General features: G+C 42.9%; 1 protein-coding gene across 2 annotated transcripts; it reads right to left on the reverse strand.

Annotated features, from left to right (window-relative positions):
- Positions 1 to 9,210: 9,210 nt before the first annotated feature.
- Positions 9,211 to 19,014, reverse strand: LOC138843245 (putative G antigen family E member 3). Of its 2 annotated transcripts, none has more exons than XM_070066655.1 (5): positions 18,692 to 19,014; positions 17,721 to 17,808; positions 17,155 to 17,263; positions 12,763 to 12,885; positions 9,211 to 10,329 (listed from the first exon to the last, which is right to left on the reverse strand). In XM_070066655.1, exons 2-4 carry the CDS (start codon positions 17,802 to 17,804, stop codon positions 12,785 to 12,787), a joined length of 294 nt encoding a protein of 97 aa, XP_069922756.1. In that variant the 5' UTR covers positions 17,805 to 17,808; positions 18,692 to 19,014; the 3' UTR covers positions 9,211 to 10,329; positions 12,763 to 12,784. The 2 variants fall into 2 exon arrangements, with proteins under 2 accessions (XP_069922756.1, XP_069922755.1); XM_070066654.1 differs by having other exon boundaries at positions 9,212 to 10,329; positions 18,696 to 19,011.
- Positions 19,015 to 23,232: the final 4,218 nt, after the last annotated feature.

The following is a 23,232-nucleotide window of genomic DNA, read 5'->3' on the forward strand; positions in this document are numbered from 1 at the left end:
CTATCCACTTGATCATTCTCCAAATGGCCTCAAAGTAGGGGTAGGATTAGGCTGAACCCAGGATCTGAAAATTCCACCCTCATCAATCCCTGTGAATGGCAGGGGCTGAGGTAGTTGGGATGCCTTCTGCTGACATTCCGGGAACATCTGCAGGGAACTGCATTGGAAATAGAGCATAAAGCAATGGCACCATGTTTCCCATGTGGCATGCTGAAGTTGTGAGATGACCCATTACACTTTGTACCAAAAGGGTAGCCATTCTCATTCATTGACGTTAGGTAATTAATTCATTGATTTATTAAATGTAGTTAACATTTGATTCAAGTTCAGCTTTAACATGATAGGAAATGTCATGGATATTGCTGGCATTTGGGGACTGATTTAACAGATATGAGAATTCCCATGTTTCTATTCCTCTATATTTCTGTGTTGTAGGCAAATGAAAATTATTATGCCATTAAATTGGTTAATTTTATTTTATCAACTTTTCAGACGAATATATTCCAAATTCAAAGAGAGAGGAGAGAGAAGCTGACAGAGAAACTGAGGAAGATCTTGGGTGTGCTGGTTCACTCCCCAAATGAACTCTGTGACTGACCCATGGCCAGGTGAAACTTGGAAAGCCAGCACTGCACAGGGGTTTCCCAAGTGGGTGTGAGGGGTCTGGGAACTCAAGCCATCTTCTGGGCTTCCCCAAAACCATTAGGTGGGTGATGGATGGGAAATGGAGCAACTGGGACTGGAACACATGCTCATCCAGGAACCAACAGTTGTACTCAAAAGTTAAACCACTGCAGCACAATAATTGCACTCAAATTTATGCTTTGAAAAGCCAAATCTGTGTGATGAACATTTGGAAAAGCCAGCCCAGTATTTCCTCAGATATCCACTGGTCACATAAAAAGCCAGGGATCCATTCCTGGCTCTCTTCCTACTCCAGCTCCCTGCACAACACAGGGCAGGAGTGGAGGGTACAGGAAGTGATGGAAAGAGCAGTCGGGACTCACCCACCCACGTGGGAGACCTGCATGCAGCTCCTGGCCCCTGCCTTCAGGGTGGCTCTGCACTCTCAGTTTCAAAAGTTTGTGGGTAGAAAGAGCACATGGGAGGTTTCTGTCCGTATGTCTCCGTCAGCCTCTGCTTTTGATTGAGGAGTTTTCAAGTTTGATTGAATTTCTATCAAAGGCAGACAGACACTGAGACAAGGAGAGGCAGAGGAAAAAGTGTGATTTTCTATGTCCCTTTCACGGCTGGAATGTCCTCCAAAGTTGTGTGGCACAGAGCCTTTGAGCAAGCATCCAGAACAACTTGAAGGTATTTCAGGTGGGTGGTTGTGGCCGCAGGACTTGGCCCATCTTCTGTCCCCTTCACAGGCATATCAGTGGGCAGCTGCATGGGTATCGAGCAGCATGGCAGCCAAGCTGGCTGCAAAATTCCTTTTTGGAGTTGCAGTCTCTAACAAAACTTTCCTGCAAACCATGACAGAACCTTTTCTACTTTTTGGATGATTGAATGTATGGATTGACAGCATTCAAAGTACAGGAAAGACAGTGGCTATTGTGGTCCTGTTGGGAATAAGCTGCCTGATTGTTCTTCTCTCTTTCTCTATCTCCATCTCCAGCTCCAGCTCCAGCTCTATCTCTATGTCTATGTCTATCTCTATCTCTATCTCTGTATCTATCTGTATCTCTATCTCTCAATCTTTCTGTCTCTCTCCTTGTCTCTATCTCTCTGGGGCCATATCTCTATTATGGGCAATCAGGGACCAGGCTGCTTGACTGTTCCTCTTTTTCTTGCTCTCCATCTCTCTCACTGCTCTCTCTCTGTCTCTCTGTCTCTCCAGTAATCTATCTCTGTCTCACTCTCTATGACACCATCTGTCTATTGCACATAGTCTTTCATTTTCCCAACAGAGAATCTAAATCAGCCCTCAAATTCTACAAGATTTTGTTTTGCAAAGAAAAAGTAGGACACACAGCTGTTGAGGCTGGGGAAGATATTTGTTGAGATGCCCACATCCCACGTTGGAAATTTTGTGTTCCAGTGGTGGCTCCAGGCCCCATTGCAGCTTCCTGCCTATACACGTTGAGGGAGGTAACAAGTGATGCCATTGTGGATCAGCACGAAGCTACAGTGGGGCATGGAAATTGGCTCCCATATTTTATGCTGAAGGTGAGAGGTGACCCTTCACATTTGTACCACATCTCTAGCCCCATCTAGGACATCAATGTAGGTAATAAATTACTTAGTTGATTTTACTTCACATACATTTTAAAATTAAGTTATAACACATATGGAATGCAGTGGCTATTGATGGCATTTGGGGACTGATGTAGCAGGTAAGAGCACTCCTGTGTTTCTGTTTGCCTCTGGTACATCTGCCAGTCTCTCCAATGAACTCAGTCATGGGATTGCATTGAAAGCTTGTATGGAATTCATTGGGTTATTTGATTTTATTTGGTTTTCATATTTATTTATTTCCCACCCACAGTTCCAGAGTGAGAGAGGGAGACAATGAGAGAGAAACAGAGGGAGATCTTGCATTGGCTGGGTCCCTTCCTAAATGGACTCCTTGTTCAGCCCTTTTCCAGACGAAATCCAGGAACCATCTGTGTCTTCCCAAGATGGTGACAGCTGTCTAGGGGTTCAGGGCATTTCTGCTGTTGCACAGGTGTATTAGCTGGGAGGCGGATGGGAAGTGGAACATCAGGGATTGGAACTGGCACGCATACAGGGATCTAGCATTTTTACAGAGGTTCTACGCACAACACTGGCACTCAAATTTATGCTTTAACAAGCTAAAGCTGTGGGATGTATATTTGGAGCAGCAGGCCCATTATTTCCTGGAATGTACACTGGTCCCATGGAAGGCCAGGGTTTGAGTCCTGGCTCTGTTCCTATCACAGCTGCCTGTCCACACACACTGTAGGTTCCTGGGCCCTACAATCAGCCTGGCCTTGACTTACTTTTTCACAAGTTCCAGGATGGAAATAGCACATGAGTCATCTCCTTCAATACACCTGTCTGCCTTTGTCTCTGCCTTTCATTTATGATTTTTAAAGGGTCATGATATGTATTTCCATGCAGACTAATACAGAGACAGGGATAGGCAGACTGACTATGATTATCATGCCCTACTCACACCTCAAATGCCCTTAAGTTGAGTTGTGGACAGTCCTCAGTGATGATTACAGAGAAACTTCTGGTCTTCCCAGAGGGTGGGAGTTGTTGCAGGACATGGCCACCTTCTGCCTCCTTCACAGGCACATTGTCATGGAGCTAAATCAAAACCCGAGCATTTTGGTGGACAATGTGTCTCCAAAATTCATTCCTGGTGCTGCAAGCCATAGCAAAACTTTCCTCCGAACATTGATCACACCTTCCCTGACTTTTAAATTAATTAATGTACAGATTAAATGGAACCCTTAAAACTGTAGGAAAAGCAGTGGTTATTGTGGGCATTTGGAACCTAAGTATCTGAAATGTCATCATGGCATGTGTGACCTTTGTTATGTTTCCAGCTGCTCTGCTTCCTGTGACTTTTCCTCCATAGCTTTCTGCAAAGACAACAGAAGACCATCCAGCTCCCTGTGCCCCTCTCATCAACAGGGGATACCAGCATGGTGTTCTGGGCTCCTGGCTTGGGAGTGGGCTGGCCCATATTTTGAGGCCATTTGGAGTGTGATCCAGTGGATGGAAGATTTCCTGCATCTGTCCCTCCCTCTGTCACTCTTTTAACTCAATTAAAGAACATTTTCAAAAGAGCAATATAAAGGCAGAGATTCAGAGGCAAATAGCCAGCCAGAAATATCCAAAGTTGTCTTTCTGTCCTACAAGGGCTACTGATGGGCCAGGCAGAAACCAGCACCAGGAGATTTATCCACAGTGCCGACCCCAAGGTATATTCTTTCTATATCTGATTTGTTTAGGGTTTTAATCATGAAAGAATGATAAATCTTATTAAATGCTTTTTTTCTGCATCTATTTGGATGATCATATTGTTTTCATTCTTCACCCTGTTGATGCGGTTTATGACATTTATTGATTTTCGAACCTTGAATGCTTGCATCTCTTGGATAAATTCCAGTTGATCACAAGTATGATCTTTTTAATGCAGTGTTGAATTAGATTTGCTAATATTTTGTTGAGAATTCTTACATATATGCTCATCAAGGATAATGGTCTGTACATTTCTTTTTGTGTTGTGTATTTGGTTGTGGTGTCAGAGTTATAATGTCCTCATTAAAAGAGATTGGCAGAGTTCCATCCTTTTTGATATTTTGGAATAGTCTGAGAACTACTTGAGTTAATTCATCTTTAAATGTTTTGTAGAGTTCAGTTGTAAAGTTGTCAGGTCCTGAAATTTTCTTTGCTGGGTGATTTTAAATTCCTGTTTCAGCCTCATTGTTAGTTATGCAGCTGTTTAGATTGATATAATTGTCTTGATTTAATCTTGGTAGGTTATATTAATCCAGGAATTTATCCATTTATTTGATATTTTCCAGGATGTTGGCATATAGATGTTCATAGTAGTTTCATATGATCATTTTTACATCTGTGGTATCAATTATAATGTCTCCCTTTTCATCTCTAATTTTATTTTTTGAGTTGTTTTCTCTTTCTTTGATACTTTGCTTGTATGCTAAAAAATCCAATTTGCTATTAAGTTGTTCTTTTGAATTGTGCTTTTCCTTAGTTTCAATTACATTTGTTTCTGCTCTGAATTGTTATTTACAATCTCCTGTTTGTTTTGTGTTTGATTTGCTCAGTAATATGTGTTTTTTTAACTTTGTATTATTCTACTTGTTATTGATTTCTACTTTTATTTCCTGCTTTTCCCAGGCATTACCAGCACACTGTATCAGAAGTGGAGCAGTCGGGACATGAACCAGCGTCCCTATGCAATGCTGGCATCACAGGCAGCGGCTTTAGCCACTAAACAACAACACCAGCCCCAGAGTGACAGTTTTAAAATTTATGTATTCAGAAGTTTAATGGCAGCATACAAAGACGAGCTGTAGCTTTATGAGTAACATTATCATTTAAGTCACCCCACAGGGAAGATCCAGATTCCTGCTCATGCCCCTGGGGGGCAGTGGATGATGGTTCCTGCCACCCATGTGGGAGACACAGGTAAAGTTTCTGGCTGCTGGCCTTGGTTCTGCCCAGCCCTGTCTGTTGAAGATATTTGGGTAGTGACTAGATTAGGAATCTCTGTTTGTGTTCTGTGTCTGTGTGTGTGTGTCTTCCTTCCCCCCTCTCCCTATGTCCCTCTTCCTTTCCCTCTCCCTCCCTCTTTCACTCTTTCAGATAAATAAATATTTGCAAATAAACAAGTTACCAAATCACTTCAGGTATCTTATAGATAATGTGGGCTCCACAAAGTTGAAAGTGATGGAATAATGAGCTGCCCCTAATGTCTTTTAAGCAGGATCCAAAACTAAATAGGGTACATGACACAAACGCAGTTGAACATGGGACAGCTAGCTCTGCATTGCTGAACAGTCTTCACAGACATCAGTTCTCAAGAGCAGAAAAGGAACGTGGTAGGTATCCCAATGCATGTTATGCAGTTAGTACAACCTTAATAGCAATCCTCATCAAGAAGCATATAGGAAATAAATGTAAATGCTAATGCCATTCAAGGGCCTCCACATAAAAATACGAAACAAATTGCCAAGACATAGCTTATTCCAGAGGGGCAAAGCATCCTAAGTGAATTATTCCCCCTAGGAATGCAAAGCAAAATATAACAACACGGAAGTTAGAAAACCTCTTGGGTCACCCCCATCCTGTTCCAGAGTGCTGTGGTTACAGCTGCACCTTTGATGCCAGCTTCCTTGCGCCGCCTCCTGGGTGGTAGGGGGTGGGGAGTGGAGCTTCCTCTGGTCTGCAGACTTGCTGCTCAGTACAGAAATAAATAGAAAAGTCCAAAAGAGCACAAACGTAAAAGCAAGTTTATTTGCGAGAAGTGACAAAATCTCCCAGAAGAGATCTGAGAAGGGGCCCCAGAGCTGGGATCTATTGCCCCTGGGGGCTCGTCTCTTTGGTGTTAATTTTCTCCCTCCCCCCTTATCTGGGAGATACTGGCCCTTCACCTGGAGCATGCAGTAGGGGTTGCATTTGAATTGGCACCCCTGCTTCTGTTCCTGAGAGTGGAAGGGGTCTGTAATTGAGGAGGGGTGGGATTTCATAGAATTTGCCCAAGGTCCATTCTGCCCTTTTTAAAAAAAGATTTATTTAATTATTTGAAAATCAGAATTACACAGAGACAGAAAGAGAGGCAGAGTGAGAGAAGGTCTTTCATCTGCTGGTTCACTCTGCTTGGTCCACAATGGCTGGAGCTGTGCCGACTGGATCAGAAGCCAGGAGCCAGGAGATTCCTCTTAGTCTCCCACGCAGGTGCAGTGGCACAAGCACTTGGACCATCTTCTACTGCTTTCCCAGGCCACAGCAGAGAGCTGGATGGGAAGTAGAGCAGCTAGGACTCGCACTGGCAGAGGCCCTCTTTCCCTAAGTCTCCCCCTTCTGACAGAGCTGCTGTCAGACATACAGTTGAAGAAAACTCTAGCTGTTTCGTGCTATACAGGGGCGAAGTGGAGAAGTCATCTGATCCCTGTGGGAAAGTCAATCAAGTGGGCCTTGGTAGAAGTCATCAGGAACGGACATCTGAGGTTCCATCAGAAGGGCCATCTGCACCTAAAGAGCACCTGTCATGCCGGAGATAAGTTGTACCACTTGATTAAAGAAGCAGGGACCAAAAAGCACAAAGGAGGAGAAGGGAAAGTATCACAGGTATGAAGGGGTCAAAAATACTCCAGACAAATCTTTATTGATTAAGGAGCCCAACCATGTTTCTTGGTTTAGATTTTGATTGTGACCTTGAATAATTCTTTGAGCTCAGGTAGGTCACTGTCCAGCTGTGGGAGTTGGTTATCCAGAAACAACATGCTTCATGAAGCATTGCACAGGTTCTACCCACCTCAGGGGAGAGTAGGTCGCGTGCTCCTCAGGTGAGGACCAAGACAATCAGGATTGGGAACCCCAGAAGAAAACAGAGTCCGAATACCTCAGCTATATGTACCGGAATAGGGCCATTAGGTTTTGTGAGAACAGGCTTACTTATCGGAGTTGAGGTCTGCCTGAAGGGGTGTTTGACACCGTCCACTGGTTCACATGAGTAGTGAGGCTCCACGGTTGACTCTGAAGACACGAGGATACCCCCAGGGTCTGCGTTCGCAGTCCAGGACTTTATTCTTGACTGTTGGATCCCTGCATCAAAGCCTGCAACCTTAACTGGTTGCACTGGAGAGAATTACTGGGAAAGGCCCCTCCCAATTGGGTTGGTTAAAATCCCGAGAGTCTAAGGACTCAATCAAAATGCAGGTCCCTGAACAAAAAGGGGGCTCACTTTTGTGATGTGGCCCCGGCTCAATTGAGCGGAGTGCCAAGAAGAGCCCCTGGAACTCTGCCCACTTTTGGGTCTGGCTTGCACCTCCCTGGCTTCCTCACCTAGGAGAGTATCATGGTTCAGAAAGGGCCATCCACACATGACATCAAACGGAGTCAGACCCTAAAATCTGGGAGAATTTTTGACTCGAATCCAAGCTATGAAAAGTAGTCGAGTCCACTGTAGCTTGGTTTCCTGAGTTAGCTTAAGTAGGTGTTGTTTAAAGCGTCCATTAGCCCTTTCCACATGCCCTGGTGACTGAGGGTCACCACACACAATGGAGTTGGTGGTTAGTTCTGTTTGGCCTGAGTGAGTGCTCACAGAGGAGCACCACACTCTGAGCCCAAGGTCTTCAACAATTCTCCTTGGTCCTGGACCCTTTTTGATACCCTAATGGGTGAATTGTAGGGGCTAACACATTCCTTCAGTACTCCGTGATTGAGGAGGCCCTGAATGCTGGGTTCTGAGCCTCTTGTACCTCCGGACAGACAGGATATTGTTTCTCATGTGGAAAACCTGTGGATCTTTAAGTCTGACTTTTATGGGAATTGCTGTCTTTGCCTGTTCCATAGTTTCTTCATCTGACCATATCTGAGGGTCTCCTTTTCCTGGATGAGGGTATCACAGCCTGTGACTCCTGATGCTAACAGGAGTCTGGGAAAGGATGTCTCGGCCTAAAGTGGGCAGTGTTTGCAGTACTGTTAGAAAGGGATGGGATGATGCCTGAAGTGCTTGGGTCACTGCCACCCACATGGGGGACATAAATTGAATTCCTGGTTCCTGGCTTTGTCTCATCCAAACTTGGCTGCTGTAGGCATTTAGAGTATGAACCAGTGGTGGAAGATGCGATGGCTCCTCCTCTCTCCTCTCCTCTCCCTCCCTCCCCTCACATAATTAGAAATAAGTGAATAAACATAGAATCGTACCAGTGTAATACACCAACTTTATGGATTCACGGTGGAAGAAGGTCTAAGATCATCCTAGCAGTCACACTACAAGTGACTGATGAAAGTTAGCAGTACTCAAGATAAGTATTCTCAGCAAACTGGGAACAGAATGGGGCTTCCGCCGCTCTCCTCCAGGGACACTGCACCACCTCACCAGATGTGAGTGGCCACCCAAGCGTTGGCACCATGGTGGCTCCAGGACCGGTCACCCTCATCTGATCGGGCCCTGGTAAAGTGGAGACCCGAGAGCAGGTGACCAGTGCTACTGCGCACCTGTGCACACGTCCTCCTGGACGGGGCTGGGGAGTGACTGCAGCCTCAATCTTCAGGGGAACCAATGGGCCTGGTGTCACTGAGCAGGTGGCCCGTGGGCCTGGCGCCGAGAGGGAGTGGGCACATGGGATGGACGGGGGCGTCTGAGCTGCGCTGCAGCTGCTTTTCCAAACTCTGTGGGCAGTATGTCCGCTGCCCTTAGGACAGTAGAATCACTGCACCGACCTGGACAAAGGTGGGAAGAGAGGCTGCCTCCAGCTTCCAGGTTTCGCTGTTTCCTCTCGGGATCCCCCCGAGTTCTTTATAAGATGGGCGGGGCTGTGCAGGGGACCCATCTTAGGAAATGCAGGGCCCCAAGGGAACCAGCCACAGGCCTGCCCTGAAGCTCCGCTCTGCAGACTGCACAGCCTAGAGTGCCCGGCCACCACCTGTGTCACTGGCACAGCCTAGGATGCCCTGACACCGCCCATGTCACCGGCACAGCCTGGACTGCCCTGACACCCCCCGTGTCATCGGAATGGTAATTGGGTTCCTGACATCCACGCAGGAAACTCGGATGGATTTCCTGGCTGCTTGTTTCAGCCTGAGACAGCCCCGCTGTTGCAGACATCTGGGAAGTGAACCAATGGAAGCAAGTTCACTGGCTCGGTCTGGCTCTAGCTGCCTGCCTCTCTCTCTGCCTGTGTGTGTGGTGCCATCTCTCCCTTCCAACAACAAATGTATACTTTTTTGAAGATTGATGTTTTGGTTTGAAATCATATTCTGAACACAACACTGATACAACTGTTAATGTCGTCACATTGGAACTGCCTAAGTGAAGTGCAACGAAAAGTCAGTATTGCATTTGTTTTCTCCTTGATTGGGCAGATGTGCAAAAATATTTCTTTACATTTAATGTTTCTTTTAGAAGCAAGTGTAATCATTTGTTTCAAGTTTTCACATTTATTCCACCTGTACATATGAATAACACTTCCTTTTAAATTTGAAAGCATTCATGTTTGTATAGTGAATTACACTGTCACACAAATTTTCTGCTATCACCATCATTTTTGCCATCAAACTGTGATGATACATATGCCAAGTCTCACCGTTTGAGACAAGAAAGGAAATGATGAAACGAACAGAGAATGGAATGGAGACAGAAATGAGAAGCAGAGTGAGACACCTGGAAAAGACAAGCATTTGTTAATAAATGGAACTGTGTTTGATCGACAACTTGTCCACATGGAAAAATCCATGGTGCCTGTGATGTTTAGATTCTGGTACTACTGGGATTTGTTAAATAATGTGTGATTTCTAGCATATTAAATACTTTCTCCGTAAAATCACAGAATAGGATATGTTGCAAATGATATCACAGAAATACAAACGGCTATTTGGGACTACTATAAACAACCATACACCTACAAATTGGAAAACCTAAAATAGAGATGAATTAATTTCTGGATATCCATACCTTACCAAAACTGAACCATGAAGACACAGAAAACATGAAAACACCAGTAGCTCAGTAATGAAAAGTCGCCAGCAAAGAAAATCTATGGACCAATGCTGAAGTCCATCGAACTTTTAAGGAAGAACACCAATCCTTCTCAACCTGTTCTCAAATATCAGAAGGGAGCAAATCCATCCAAACTCATTCTCCAACACCAGAAGTATCTTGAATCCAGAGTCAGACATGGATAAAAAAAAAAAAAGAAACAAATAAAGAACACTATAGATAAATATCCCCAATGAACATAAATGTGTAAATTGTAAAGAAAACATTAGCAAACTGAATCCAACAACACATTGAAAAATTCATTCATAATGGACAATTGAGATTTTTCTCAGGGATTGCAGCATGGTTCAGCATTTGTAAATCTATAGGCATACTATAGCACATCAACAGGAGGAAGAGGCTGGCGCCGCGGCTCACTAGGCTAATCCTCCACCTTGCGGTGCCAGCACACCGGGTTCTAGTCCCGGTTGGGGTGCCAGATTCTGTCCCAGTAGCCCATCTTCCAGGCTAGCTCTCTGCCATGGCCAGGGAGTGCAGTGGAGGATGGCCCAAGTGCTTGGGCCCTTCACCCCATGGGAGACCAGGAGAAGTACCTGGCTCCTGCCCTCGGATCAGCGCGATGCGCCGGCCGCAGGGCGCCAGCCGCAGCGGCCATTGGAGGGTGAACCAACGGCAAAAGGAAGACCTTTCTCTCTGTCTCTCTCGCTCACTGTCCACTCTGCCTGTCAAAAAAAAAAAAAAAACAGAAAAACAAAATACAAAAAAAAAAAACAGAAAGAAGATAAACATCATATGGTCATCACTATAGACACAGAAAAAGCATTCAGTAAAATTCAACATCCATTCATGATAATAAAAACGAAAACCTTGGGCAAAATACTATAGAAAGAAAACTCTTCAAGATAATAAAGGCTGTACATGACAAAAGCACACCAAATATAACACTGAATGGGGAAAACCTGAAAGCTTTTCATGTAAGATCTGAAACCAAGCAAGGATTCACTCTCACTGCTGTTATAACATAAATACTGGAAGTTTTACCCAGAGCCATTAGGCAACATGAGCAAATAAAAGATATACAAACAGGAAAGGAACAAACCAAGTTATTCCTGTTAGCAGATGACATGATTCTATATACAGAGGCACCCAAAGACTGTACCAAGGAACTATTACAACTGATAAACAAATCCAATAAAGATGCAAGATGCAAAAGCAATACACAAAAATCAGTCACATTTTATACCCATTCTAGAAAAGTCACATTTCAAGAACATATTTACTCTTAATTATATAACATATTCAATATCTATTAATCTCTTTTCCACACTCATTGCTGGCTTTTTCCATTTTCTTCAGGAATATAGAAACTACTGTTATATTATATTACTATAGAAAGACAAGTACCTTTAGTTTATTCATTGGATTACTTCTCCATTTACTAATGTAGCACTTGTCTTTATTAAGTTTTCCCTTCCGTTTCCCTTTGATTTATTAACTCTGTGGCTCTTATTACTAATATCCATATTGTGTGGTCATGTTTTAATACCTCTTTATTTAACATTTGTCTTTTTATCATACATATTTCATGTATATGAACTTTGCAAGACTTCCTTTCTGTCAAGTTCAGTAGGCTCCTGGAAGTAGTGTTAAAACTGCCCTTTAACTCTTCCCCTCCCGGTTTCTCTCCCCCTCCCCCATCTCCCTCTCCTCTCCCTCTCCCTGACTCTCTCTTCCTGTGTATCTCTGCTTCATACATAAAAAATAAGTTTTTAAAAAGTGGATGGACATTTGGCACAGTGGCTAGGACGCTATTTGGGACATTCACACACTGCACTAGAGTTCCTGGGTTTGGGTTCTGATTGCACTTCTGAACAAACTTCCTGATATTGTGAACCCTGGATACAACAGATGATACAGCTAAAGTGCCTGGGTCCTCGACACCCCCATGGAAAATCCCAAATGAGTGCCAGTCCTAGACATATCTGTTGTGGGCATTAGGGGAGTGAGCCAGCAGATGATGGACGACCTCTCTCTCTCCTCTCTCTCTCTATATATATATTTATATATGTATATATACATACACACACACACATACACGCATATCCTTTTGTTTTTTAAGATTTTTTTTTTATTTGAAAGGTAGTGTTACAGGGAGAGAGTGAGAGACAGAGAAAAGGTCTTTCATCCCTGGTTCACTCCCCAAATGGCAGCGACAGCTGGAGCTGGGTGGATCCAAACCCAGGAGCCAGGAGCTTCTTTCATACAAATAACAAAAATGCATTATGTATTTCATTGAAACATAAATTATAACAGGGTGTGAAAAGCATTAGCTGTTGGTTAGAAGACTTATACTGCTAAGTAAGAAAATATTTTCATACATTTCACTTCAATATGGCTTGGACCCAGTTTGTTTCAGTTATCTGAAAACATGTCAGGGTGACAGTCTTCTAAAGGCTGACTAGTCATCCAATGGTCTTTTTATGTGAACACTGTTATTAAAGTAGAATTAATGTTATCTCTATGGTATTATAAATGGTTTAATATCATGAAAAACAAAGACATATAATGTTGCACCTTAATGAATTACATACCTGCCTCTGGCACTGTAGTGCTCTAGTTGTGAGGTGCTGTCTCATTGAATTCAGGACCATTTTCATATACATCTCCAGGGTCAAGCTGAAGATTTTCCTGGACATCTGGTTCCACGTGGGGCCCTTAGAGATAAAAAGGTTACCGAGAGACAATAACGAGATGGCAGAATCGACTTTTCTTTCCTTATGTCCAGGATTTCAGCAACAACAAAAAAATCCATACCCAGATCAGGAGCACATACCCCATTACCCAATGTACTGCACGCAGGCATGAACACTCTAGTTAATGTTTCTCACTGGAAAGTATTTATCCACAGCATTTCCCAGATGAAGTAGAGACTGGCCTTCTAGATAGAGTGCATCTGAAGCCAATGGGGTGCACAAACAAGAGACCTGTGTGAATCTGAATGGGAACGTGTGTACTTCCTTTCCTTCCCCACTCACCCAAGTCAACTAATTCAAATGTTCAAATTCTTAATGTAACTAGTCTGTCTGCATACACAGCACCCCAAACTTTCACTGCTTGAAGCCAATGGAATGGATCCAGAATCACCTCGCTCTAGCTATGGACAAGGTTGTGCTTTCCTGTGAACACAGGACCACGGAGAATGAAACGTGTTTAAACAAATGAGCGGAAAAATCTAATTGTGCTTTATCTCTGTCCCTCTCTCTGTGTCTCTCTGTGTGTGTTTGGGGGCGCAAAATCTAATATTACTGATACTTTATGAAGAAGATCTTATCATTTGTGTCAACATGGAAGATCCTGGAAGACATGATGCTAACTGAAATAAGCCATAGGCAGAAAGAAAAATACTGCAGAATCTCACTGAGGTGGGGACTCTGAAAATGAATACATGGAAACAGAGTAGAATGTTGGCTACCAGGAGTGTTGGATAGTGAATTGGGAAATGTACATGCAAGGTAAAAAGTTGCAGGTTAAATAATACTAGAGATGCAAATCCAACGTGTGTACTAATTAACAATAAATTACTACAACTTTAAGTTTACTGATAGAAACATTTTAGGAGAGAGCATATGAAGAGATTGATAGTAGTTCTTTGGGATCACTTACATATATTTATCAACAAATAATGTTGTATACCTAAAATACAAAAAATAAAGGATGAAAGATTGGGGCCCGTGCTGTGGTATAGCAGGTAAAGCCGCTGTGTGCAGTGCTGGCATCCCATATTGGTGCTGGTTCGAGTCCCGGCTGCTCCACTTCCGATCCAGCTCTCTGCTATGGCATAGGAAAGCTGTAGAAGATGACCCAAGTCCTTGGGCCCCTGCACCTGCATGGGAGACCTGGAGGAAACTCCTGGCTCCTGGCTTAGGATCAGCACAGCTCAGGCCATTGCGCCCAACCAGTGGATGGAAGACTCTCTCTGTCTCTCTCTCTCTCTCTCTCTCTCTGCCTCTCCTTCTTTCTCTTGTGTAACTCTGACTTTGAAATAAAGAAATAGAATGAAAATATAGTTAAGCAGTAAGACATGAAATGTGAAAAATAAAATGGTAAAATACATTCTGCCAGTGTTGTGAAATCAAACCTGCAGGTAAATGGGATGCGTAAGATCCCAGAATCCTTATTTCAAGATTCTGTTGCCAAAACGCAAGGGGAAGTCATATGTCCCCATTGTTATGCTTTTTCTCCAGTCACGATTTCCCTCAAACTACTTTCCATTACTCCGACTTGATGTTATACTCGAAGTACCAAATCATTATTATTTTGGGTCTGTCCGATCCAATAAGAATGTGAGACCAAGACTAAAATTAAATTTCTGGAGAGTATTTAGATTCCAAGTACCTGACATGTAATATGGCATGAGTAGAAACCAGTAAGTATGGCATGAGAACATATGTTAATAAAAGATTAATCTCTTTAAGGATGCCTCCATTGGCACAGGTGCTTGGTGTAGCTGTTCAGCCACAAGTTAGAATGCAGACACTGTATATCAGAGGGGCTGGGAATGAAATCAGTGTAGCAAAGAAGATACCTGCATTCACCGGTTTTTCTACCATGCTATCTGCAAGAACTAAGGAATGGAAGCAACATAGATGCCCATCAACAGATGAACGGATACAGGAAATGTGGTCTGTATACACAATGGAATTTTATTCAGCGATAAAACAATGTTATCCTAATATATGCATAAGAAAATATGGAAGAGTGAGATTGCCAATTCAAGAAAAGCCAGACACAAAAAGCAATCATCCCATGTATTAGCTCACATGTGGAAGCCACAAATAATTTCGACCTGAATGTTGTAAAATACTGATTTATAGGAGATTGTGAATGCCGGGGCATCTGATAACTCGTACCAAGAGACAGAGAAGGAATGCACTCTAGTGTTTTACTGCACAGTGGGATGACTGTAACTAAGAATAGCCTGTCCTACAGCCTGTGAATAGATAGAGAAGAGGCCCTCCATGGCTCCAAGCATAGAATGATGACAGGGACAGACTAAAATCCATTGCTTTGTCTGACTGGTACACATGGTGTACATTTGAAATGTCACATTGTAACCCGTAGATATGTGGAGCCATCAGGTGCAAATCAGAAAAATAGAACACTATTTAAAGAGAGGGAAATGTTACATAACCTTACTTTATCAACATCCATTGAATACTTGTATCCATGTATCAGAGGGTACCCCATAAATATGCACAATCAAGAATAATTGAAAATAAACAATTAATAAAGTAATTAAGATGCCACTGTCATGAATGATAGGGATAGAGAAGTTCACGCAGATTAAATGGGACAAACTTTACACTAGAATCAAATGCAATGGATTAGACTCTGGATGACAAAAATATGTACAAAGGAAATTACTGGGACAGATAGGGAAATTTGAATGTAGACTGCATCTTAAACAATTGCATTATTGAACAATTAAATTTCCTGAATTATAGAATTATACACTGATTTTCAAAAAGAATGACTTTATCCCTTGGATTTGCACACACACAGGGTAATGATGTTTCATACTACCTGAAAATTAATATAAGTGGGTTTGCATCAGAACAAAAATAATATTAATAAGTATATAGTCATGTTAATATATGCTTCTAATCAGGGCAGAAGGGAGACAAATTGTAGGTGTGGAGAGAATGGAAGCAGGAAACCCACAGGGCCTGGAGCATGACACTTTGTGACTCTAGATGAAAACTCTGGGAGATTTTATGACAATTGTCAACTTTTGTATAAATGTAGATTTCCAAAACCTGAAATACAAATGAACGAATATGCAAGAGCTAGATTATAATTCAGAGAGACAGCACTTATTTTTGCAATATGGGCAGCAACTAGGATTGGACTTTGCCTTCCTTGCTTTCCTGTATTATAAAGCCATATTTTAAACAAAGAAAGGCAGAACAAAACACACTGCATCTACTCCTCCAAGGCCATAGTGTACTAAGAGGAGTCAACGTTAACTTTCTCAGACATCTGAAATCTACACCATGCATGGAATCTGAATTATAAATGACATACACTTTTTTGCTGTAAGATTTGATGAGTGGATTTGTAGGTCTATGCTAAATATAATCATGACACTCACCCCTTCCCAGGGTAAGCAACACTTATTTTGTGAAAAGAAAGGCATATTAGGTACTTATTTCACATTTCATGAACGAAACCCATGTGGAAGAAAGTACCAAATATAAGAGCAAAATTATTTGTGACTCATGGAAAAACTACTATCTTACAGCGAGAATAGAAAGTGGGGTGTAAAGAAATGAATGGGCATTGTTGGCAGTCACATTTGGAAAGACAGCGAATTGCTAAAAAAACAAAACAAAAAAGTATACCATGAAATATGCAAATGCTTAGGTTGAGACTACTACTCGCAAAGAAATAATTCGGCACATAGCAATGTGATGAAAGTTGCATTGATCCAATCCCACAAGAATTTGTGTGGCTTTAAAACGCCTTTAAAAATCATAGTAACTTGAAATAACTTCAAAGCCGTTCAGGAAAAGGGACTGGCGTGACACTGTGGGATAAACCACCACTTGCAACAATGGCACTTCACGTTAGAGTGTTGATTCAAGTCCTGGCTGCTTAGTTTCAGATCTAGGTTCCTGCTATTGTGCCAAGAAAGCAGCTGATGATGACCCAAATGCTTGGATTCCTGCCAGCAATGTGGGAGATCTGGATGGGGTTCCTGGCTCCCAGCCTGACTCAATCCCAAATATCTAAAAATTTTAAAAAGAAGTCTTATAATGAGGAAAGCACAAAGCTGTAATGTATATTCTTCAACTTTCCACCTAATATGCAGGAACTGTTTGAGATACCTTTGTAATGTTAGTGTTATTTCCTCCTGTGCCATAATAAATGAGACATGCATATCCCTCACCCTCAAAAGGCCTTTTCGTTCTCCTTCCCTTTACCTTCAGCCTCAGGTTCTCCCTCCTCTTCTATATCTTGATCAACTGGAATCTCCTGATTTTCAACTGCTGGCTCCTCCAGTTGAAGTACTTCAGCACCAGATTGCTGGGGCTATTAGGTTGAAATTATAGAAATAAACAGTCTTGTGGAAACACATGTGATAACCATCTATAACACATATGTATGCATAATAATCATTTGAGAAATTTCTTCAACATGATCCTACATCCTTATTCTGAATAAAATTAGTCCTCCCCCTGAGAGGTGTCTCCCAGAAGAGTTACCTCCAATGCGCGTGGGAGTTATTTTTTTCTGTGCTGGGATGCACGTGTGCTCTCTACTGTGAGTAAGCGTGAGAGTGAAATCACTGACTACATCCCATGGGAACATAAAGAGCATCCATGAGGAATACAGCAGATGTAATTGTCCTGGGTGAATGTTTCCTTTGCGACACCAAGTGACAGCCGTCATCAACGCAGAAGACCTTTATCAGTGTATTTTGCTACTCAGTAAGACTTTCCCAAAGATAAACTTGCTAACAGAAAACATTACACATTGAAGCACTCACCTCCACAGGTTCAATTTGCTCTTGGAAACTTTCTTCTGCATTTCCTCCTCCCATAGCTCTAGATGTTGCTCTTGTGCCACTCATGTTTCTCAACGAAAGCAGAATATTGTGATTTGGAGAATGCATTTAAGAGAACTGCAGTATTTGAACATTTGCATGGCCAAACGTCAATTTGTAACTTTTAAATATGTTGAGATAACTTTCAAAAATGTCCCTGGATATGCATGCATATCCACCCTTTCTGATCCTTGGTAACAGCACTTCCTCGGACAAGTCTGACACAGAAAGGCGTAAGGACAAGACAGAGGTCCTAGCTGATGCTATCTGTCGCATCACTGGATGTCCCGTATGGAGACATTCTTGGGAAATCTGCTACACCATGAAAACTCGAGTGACTATCCTATTTGTCACAACCGCACTAACGAGGCCAATTTGTGATCCCAAATAGTTTTCGTTGAGATGCACAGCTCCATCCCTCCTTCTCGTGGTGTTTCTGCACCGACCAGGCCAAAGTGAGAAGCTGGGATAGAGGGCGATAGGGACGCCTCTCCCTGGGCATCTGGGCCTGCGCTTTACGGATTTTGGAGATGCTGTCACCACCTCGGTGTCCCCACTCTCTATGTCCTTCCCTTAACATCTGCCCAGCCTTACGTCTGGTTTCCTCTGAGGACTTGTGATCTGCCCCCTGTGAGCCATACCGGGATCCTCTGGGACACAGATCTCTCCAACAGCAGCCTCAACCCTTGCCCTGTCTTCACCTGCCCCACTGCCCTCCAGGCAAACCTTCCGCCCTTGTCCTGGCCCCAGCCGGAATGTAACAAACATGGTGGCAGCGCCATCTGTGCGCAGGCCGACGTCCTTGAAGTCCTTCTTGTTCTCAGTCCCCGCACCTCATCGCCCAATCCCGCGAAGACGCTTGGCGTCTTCTCATACTCACTCACACGTGAACTGATCAGACAGCGGCTACCTACTCACTGTGTCTCAGGCAGGCAGCAAGACAGAACACAGCGGGAAAATGGCGCCCGCGGCGCGGATGTGCACAGAGCACGCCAACGCGAAGGCTCGTGCGCAGCAGGGGACGTGTGCAGCAGTGTGACCCTGCGCCAGTCAGGACGCTCGTGGGCGGGACTTACACTCGGAAGCCTCAGCAGTCCTCAGCTACCAAGGAATTGCTCCCCACTGTTTCCTCCAACAGTCTGATTCTTCCAGGAGAGCCCTGGGTTCTCCTTTGGGAAAAAACATCTCAAATAGACCTGCTGTGACAGAAGTAGCTTTTAAATATGTCAGCGCTGGGGCTAGTGCAGCTGCCGCTGGTGACAGGATGCCAGTTTGTGGGAGACCCGGATGACGCGCATGGCTTCTGGCTCCTGCCGCCGCTTGGGGAGCGACCCAGAGGATGGACGATCGCTTTGTCCCCCTCTCCCCCTCTCTCCCTCTCTCCCTCTCTCGCTCTCTCGCTCTCCAACTCGGGTTTTCAAATTAATAAGTAAATATAAAATGTTAGTCTATTTTTATGTCGGCTTTCTCCAGTAATTTTCTGCCCCACCTGTGGCCGTTTTGCTTTTGTTGCTTTCATCATGCTTGCAAACACTTGGGTTTCTCTGGCTTCTGAGTTACGTTTTTTCCATTAACATCTGTAGGCCGGTAGCTCACCTGCCTGAATACGACTGGTCTGGTCCACGCAAGGTTCAGAACTATCCGATAGAGGTCCTAGGATGTAGGCACAGCCTATTGTCACAAGATGGATAGCAGCAGTGGTTATGCTCATCATACGCAGTGCTTCCTGAGCATCAGTCACCTGTCCTGTCCGCAGGGCAAAGCTGGCAGTATTACCCAACGCTCTCCCTCCACAGGGTCACTAGCATCTCAGAAGCGGAAAGGCCTTCCGAATGTTGGTACTTATTCTGAGGTCTTGTGTAAAGCATTTTTATCAAGGTGGGGCACAATTCACTTAGAATTGGACACAATTGGTGGTGTGATATTTTAGGATTCATGGACATACACAAAGACTGTAAGTTTTAGAAATTTTAATTGACGTGTAGTAGTGATTGTCCATAGCCAATGGATACGCTGTGCTTTTCCTTTTTCTAGAAATGTCCACAATGTGTAATAATCCCATTCAGGTAATTAGCATTAGCATCACCTCAGGAATTTATTATTACTTTGGGTTGTGCACGTTCTGCACCTTTTCCTTTAGCACTGTACATTTTCCATTCCAGGACTGCTAACTATAGAGCTATGTAGAGTACTACAGAAGAGTAGAACTTAGTCTTCCTTTCTAACTGTGTTGTGGCATTCATTGTCCATCCTCTATGCCCTTTCTCCTACCATCTCCACCCTCTGGTGACCTGCGCTCTACCTTCTGTTTCTGTGAGATCCACTTGTGTAGCTTCCAATGGGAGTGAGAATATACGCTGTTTGGCTATTTGTGAGCAAGGTAAGCATTTTAAGAAAAGCTAATCAAATACTTTGCAGGTTGAAAAACCTCATTTGACTTTTTATTCAGCAGTGCATATATATATTTCAAGGAGGTGCTGGAATAAACAAGGTGGTTTTCCTTTTTTGCAAACTTTACTTTCAGAAACAAGAGTTTCCTGTATTTGTAGTTATTTGATGAAGCAAGGAGCTATAAGCTATTTTTTATGCAGCCATTAGGATGGATCCGTGACTTCTGTTCAAGTTCATTTCTAAAAGTGTGTGGAAAAGTGAAAATAATATATGATGGAGAGTTTCCACAAGCATTAATGAACACCCTGATACATCTTAGCACTTTAGTGTGGGAAACAGTATGTAACAGGGAAAATCAGGCTTGGTGCCTCCGTGATCAAATAGGTTTTTACAAATAAATTAAGCTACATTTTTTGTGCAACTCCAGTAGATTCTGTCAAGTCCGGCTTTTTAACGTTTTTTTTTTTCTTTCTTTCTTTTTTTTTTTTTTTTTTTTTTTTTGACAGGCAGAGTGGACAGTGAGAGAGAGAGACAGAGAGAAAGGTCTTCCTTTGCCGTTGGTTCACCCTCCAATGGCCGCCGTGGCCAGCGCACAGTGGCCGGCACACCGCGCTGATCCGAAGGCAGGAGCCAGGTGCTTCTCCTGGTCTCCCATGGGGTGCAGGGCCCAAGCATTTGGGCCATCCTCCACTGCACTCCCTGGCCACAGCAGAGAGCTGGCCTGGGAGATGGGCAACCGGGACAGAATCCGGCGCCCCGACCAGGACTAGAACCCGGTGTGCCAGCGCTGCAAGGCGGAGAATTAGCCTAGTGAGCCGGGCGCCGGCCCAGCTTTTTAAAGTTTATACCTGGATTGCGAAAAGTCAACCGGACTTTGAATAGTGATTACTATAGGGTGTGAGTGACAGACAGGACTGGAAGGAATTTGGATCAATGGGTTCCAAATTAGAATCAGAAAAACAGAATAAGTTCCTAGTGTTGCACAGCACAGTGGGGAGACTGTACTTCACAGTACCCTAGTTTATATTGTACGAACAGAGAGAAGAAAGAACTGCCGGGCCTACAACCATGAAGTAATGTCTCGGATCAGGAAATGTTCATTACGCAGTTTTGACCAGTACATTGCATACATAAAATCAAATGTAACACTGTAGCCCTAAATATGTACCATTACTGTTAATAACAAAGTAAAAAGAAACTGTGAAACTCACACAAATGCTTTAGAAAGCCAGGGCTAAAGAGGAAGGATTCAAAAAGGGGGATGAGCAGATCTTCCAGAAAGATCAGTAAAAACACAAAAGAAGTGAAACAATATTAAAAAGTACTGATACTCTCAGTTCCAAATTAGAATAAAAGAGTTTTCAGTGACTGAGAGCAAAGAATAGCGTTTAAATTTATCAGGTAAATAATAGGGGAAAGTTGTTTATAAGTGAAAGGCCTAAATAGTTAATACAAGTATTCAAAGACTTAGCAAAAGAGTATTGCAATCTGAAAAATACCAAGAGTAAGGGAAAATGAAAATGAAAGCCTTGAAAGAACAAAGATGAATGCAGTGCAGCAAAACGTGCAAGACATGGAAAGGACAAAATAAATGTGGACGGTCAAATAGCTCATGAATGCATGACCAAAATATTGAAACGCAAAGTGTATTCAAAAGGAGCCAGGACTGCACACCTTTTACAATGGATAAATTTGAAAAGACTGTCCAAGTTTTGGTTAGAACATGGAGCATATGGAGGTTTTATACTCTGCTTTTGCAAATGCATTGCGCTATGGAATTTTTTGAAAACTATCTCGGCAATTTTCCAATACTGTTGTAAAGGAGAACCTCAGAGTGCTTTTTAGAAAGAACTTTATGGTGCAAGGAAAAAAAAAAAAGGAATAAAGTATCTTCAAAAATGTCAAGGAAAATGAATACTACCACAAATAGGTGCACATATTTAAACTTTTTCAATATTTATTTACTTGAAATGCAGAGAGAACAGAGAGAGAGAGACATCTTGTGTGTGCTCGTTCACTCCTGAAATGGATGCAAAAGCCAGGGTTAGGTCAGACTGAAGGCAAAAGCCTGGAACTTCATCTGAGTCGCCCACCTAGAATACAGGGACCTAAGTACTTGAGCCCTCACCTGCTGCCTCCCAGAGTGTGCATTAGCAAAGAACTGGATCAGAAATAGTCAGGATTCAAAACCAGGCACTCCAATATGGATGACGGTGTTCCAAGCCAGCCCCCTGAATTTCAAAATTTTTGGCACCAAATTAAATTTAGTTTTAAATTCTGGTTTTCCACAAACTTTTTAAAGGTACTCCATGGCTGTGGTGAATGTAATATAAAATAGAGGAAAAAATTTAAGAGCACAAAGATGGCAATAAGAACTTGTCTTCAATATCGTGATTCCTACATTGAAAACTGCATGAATAGCTAGTGTTGTGTCCCTAAATAAAATCATATTCTCTTATGTTCCGTCATGTCATGTGTAAAATGGGGATAATGAGGAGGGTAGTAATTTATTTTTTAGTGAAAAGGGAATATTTAGATCATTTTAAGTGTGAGATCAGTATGGTTGCTAATTTAGGTTTCAATTATGAGACAGAGGTGTCACACTGCCTTATATGACAGGATTAAAAACATTTATGGAAAACGGGATTAAAATAAAAACATAAGAAATAAACTTTATTTCTCAACACAAACTCCATCAGAAGCATGGCTTTTCTAACTGATAATACTAGTTATTTAGTAGGTCCCTGAACAACTGAAAGTGCTTGGATTTTAATAGAGGAAAAATGGGTTGTCTTTAATCTTTTAAAGTTTTTTATTAATTTACTGGAAAGGCAGAGAGAGAGAGAGAGAGTAGGAGGGAGGGAAAGAGGGAGAGAGGGAGAGAGAGAGAGAGAGAGAGAGAGCAAGCGATATCATATATCCACTGCTTCATTTCCCAAGGGCTGCAGCAACCAGGCCTAGGCCAGGCTGAAGCCAGGAGCCAGGAACATCATCTGGATCTCCAACACGGGTGGCAGGATGCAATCACTTGAACCATATCCTCTGCCTTCCCAGGCTCATTAGA

Source organism: Oryctolagus cuniculus, chromosome X, assembly GCF_964237555.1.
Source record: "Oryctolagus cuniculus chromosome X, mOryCun1.1, whole genome shotgun sequence".
Classification (NCBI taxonomy): Eukaryota; Metazoa; Chordata; class Mammalia; order Lagomorpha; family Leporidae; genus Oryctolagus; species Oryctolagus cuniculus.

Excerpts from the sequence above, each read along its gene's own strand:
- LOC138843245 (XM_070066655.1), bottom strand. The coding sequence starts at position 17,804 with ATGAGTGGCACAAGAGCAACATCTAGAGCTATGGGAGGAGGAAATGCA. Across the intron at positions 17,264-17,720 it reads AGCAAATTGAACCTGTGGAG|CCCCAGCAATCTGGTGCTGA; the intron begins GTGAGTGCTTCA and ends TCAACCTAATAG. Across the intron at positions 12,886-17,154 it reads GGGAGAACCTGAGGCTGAAG|GGCCCCACGTGGAACCAGAT; the intron begins GTAAAGGGAAGG and ends TTTATCTCTAAG.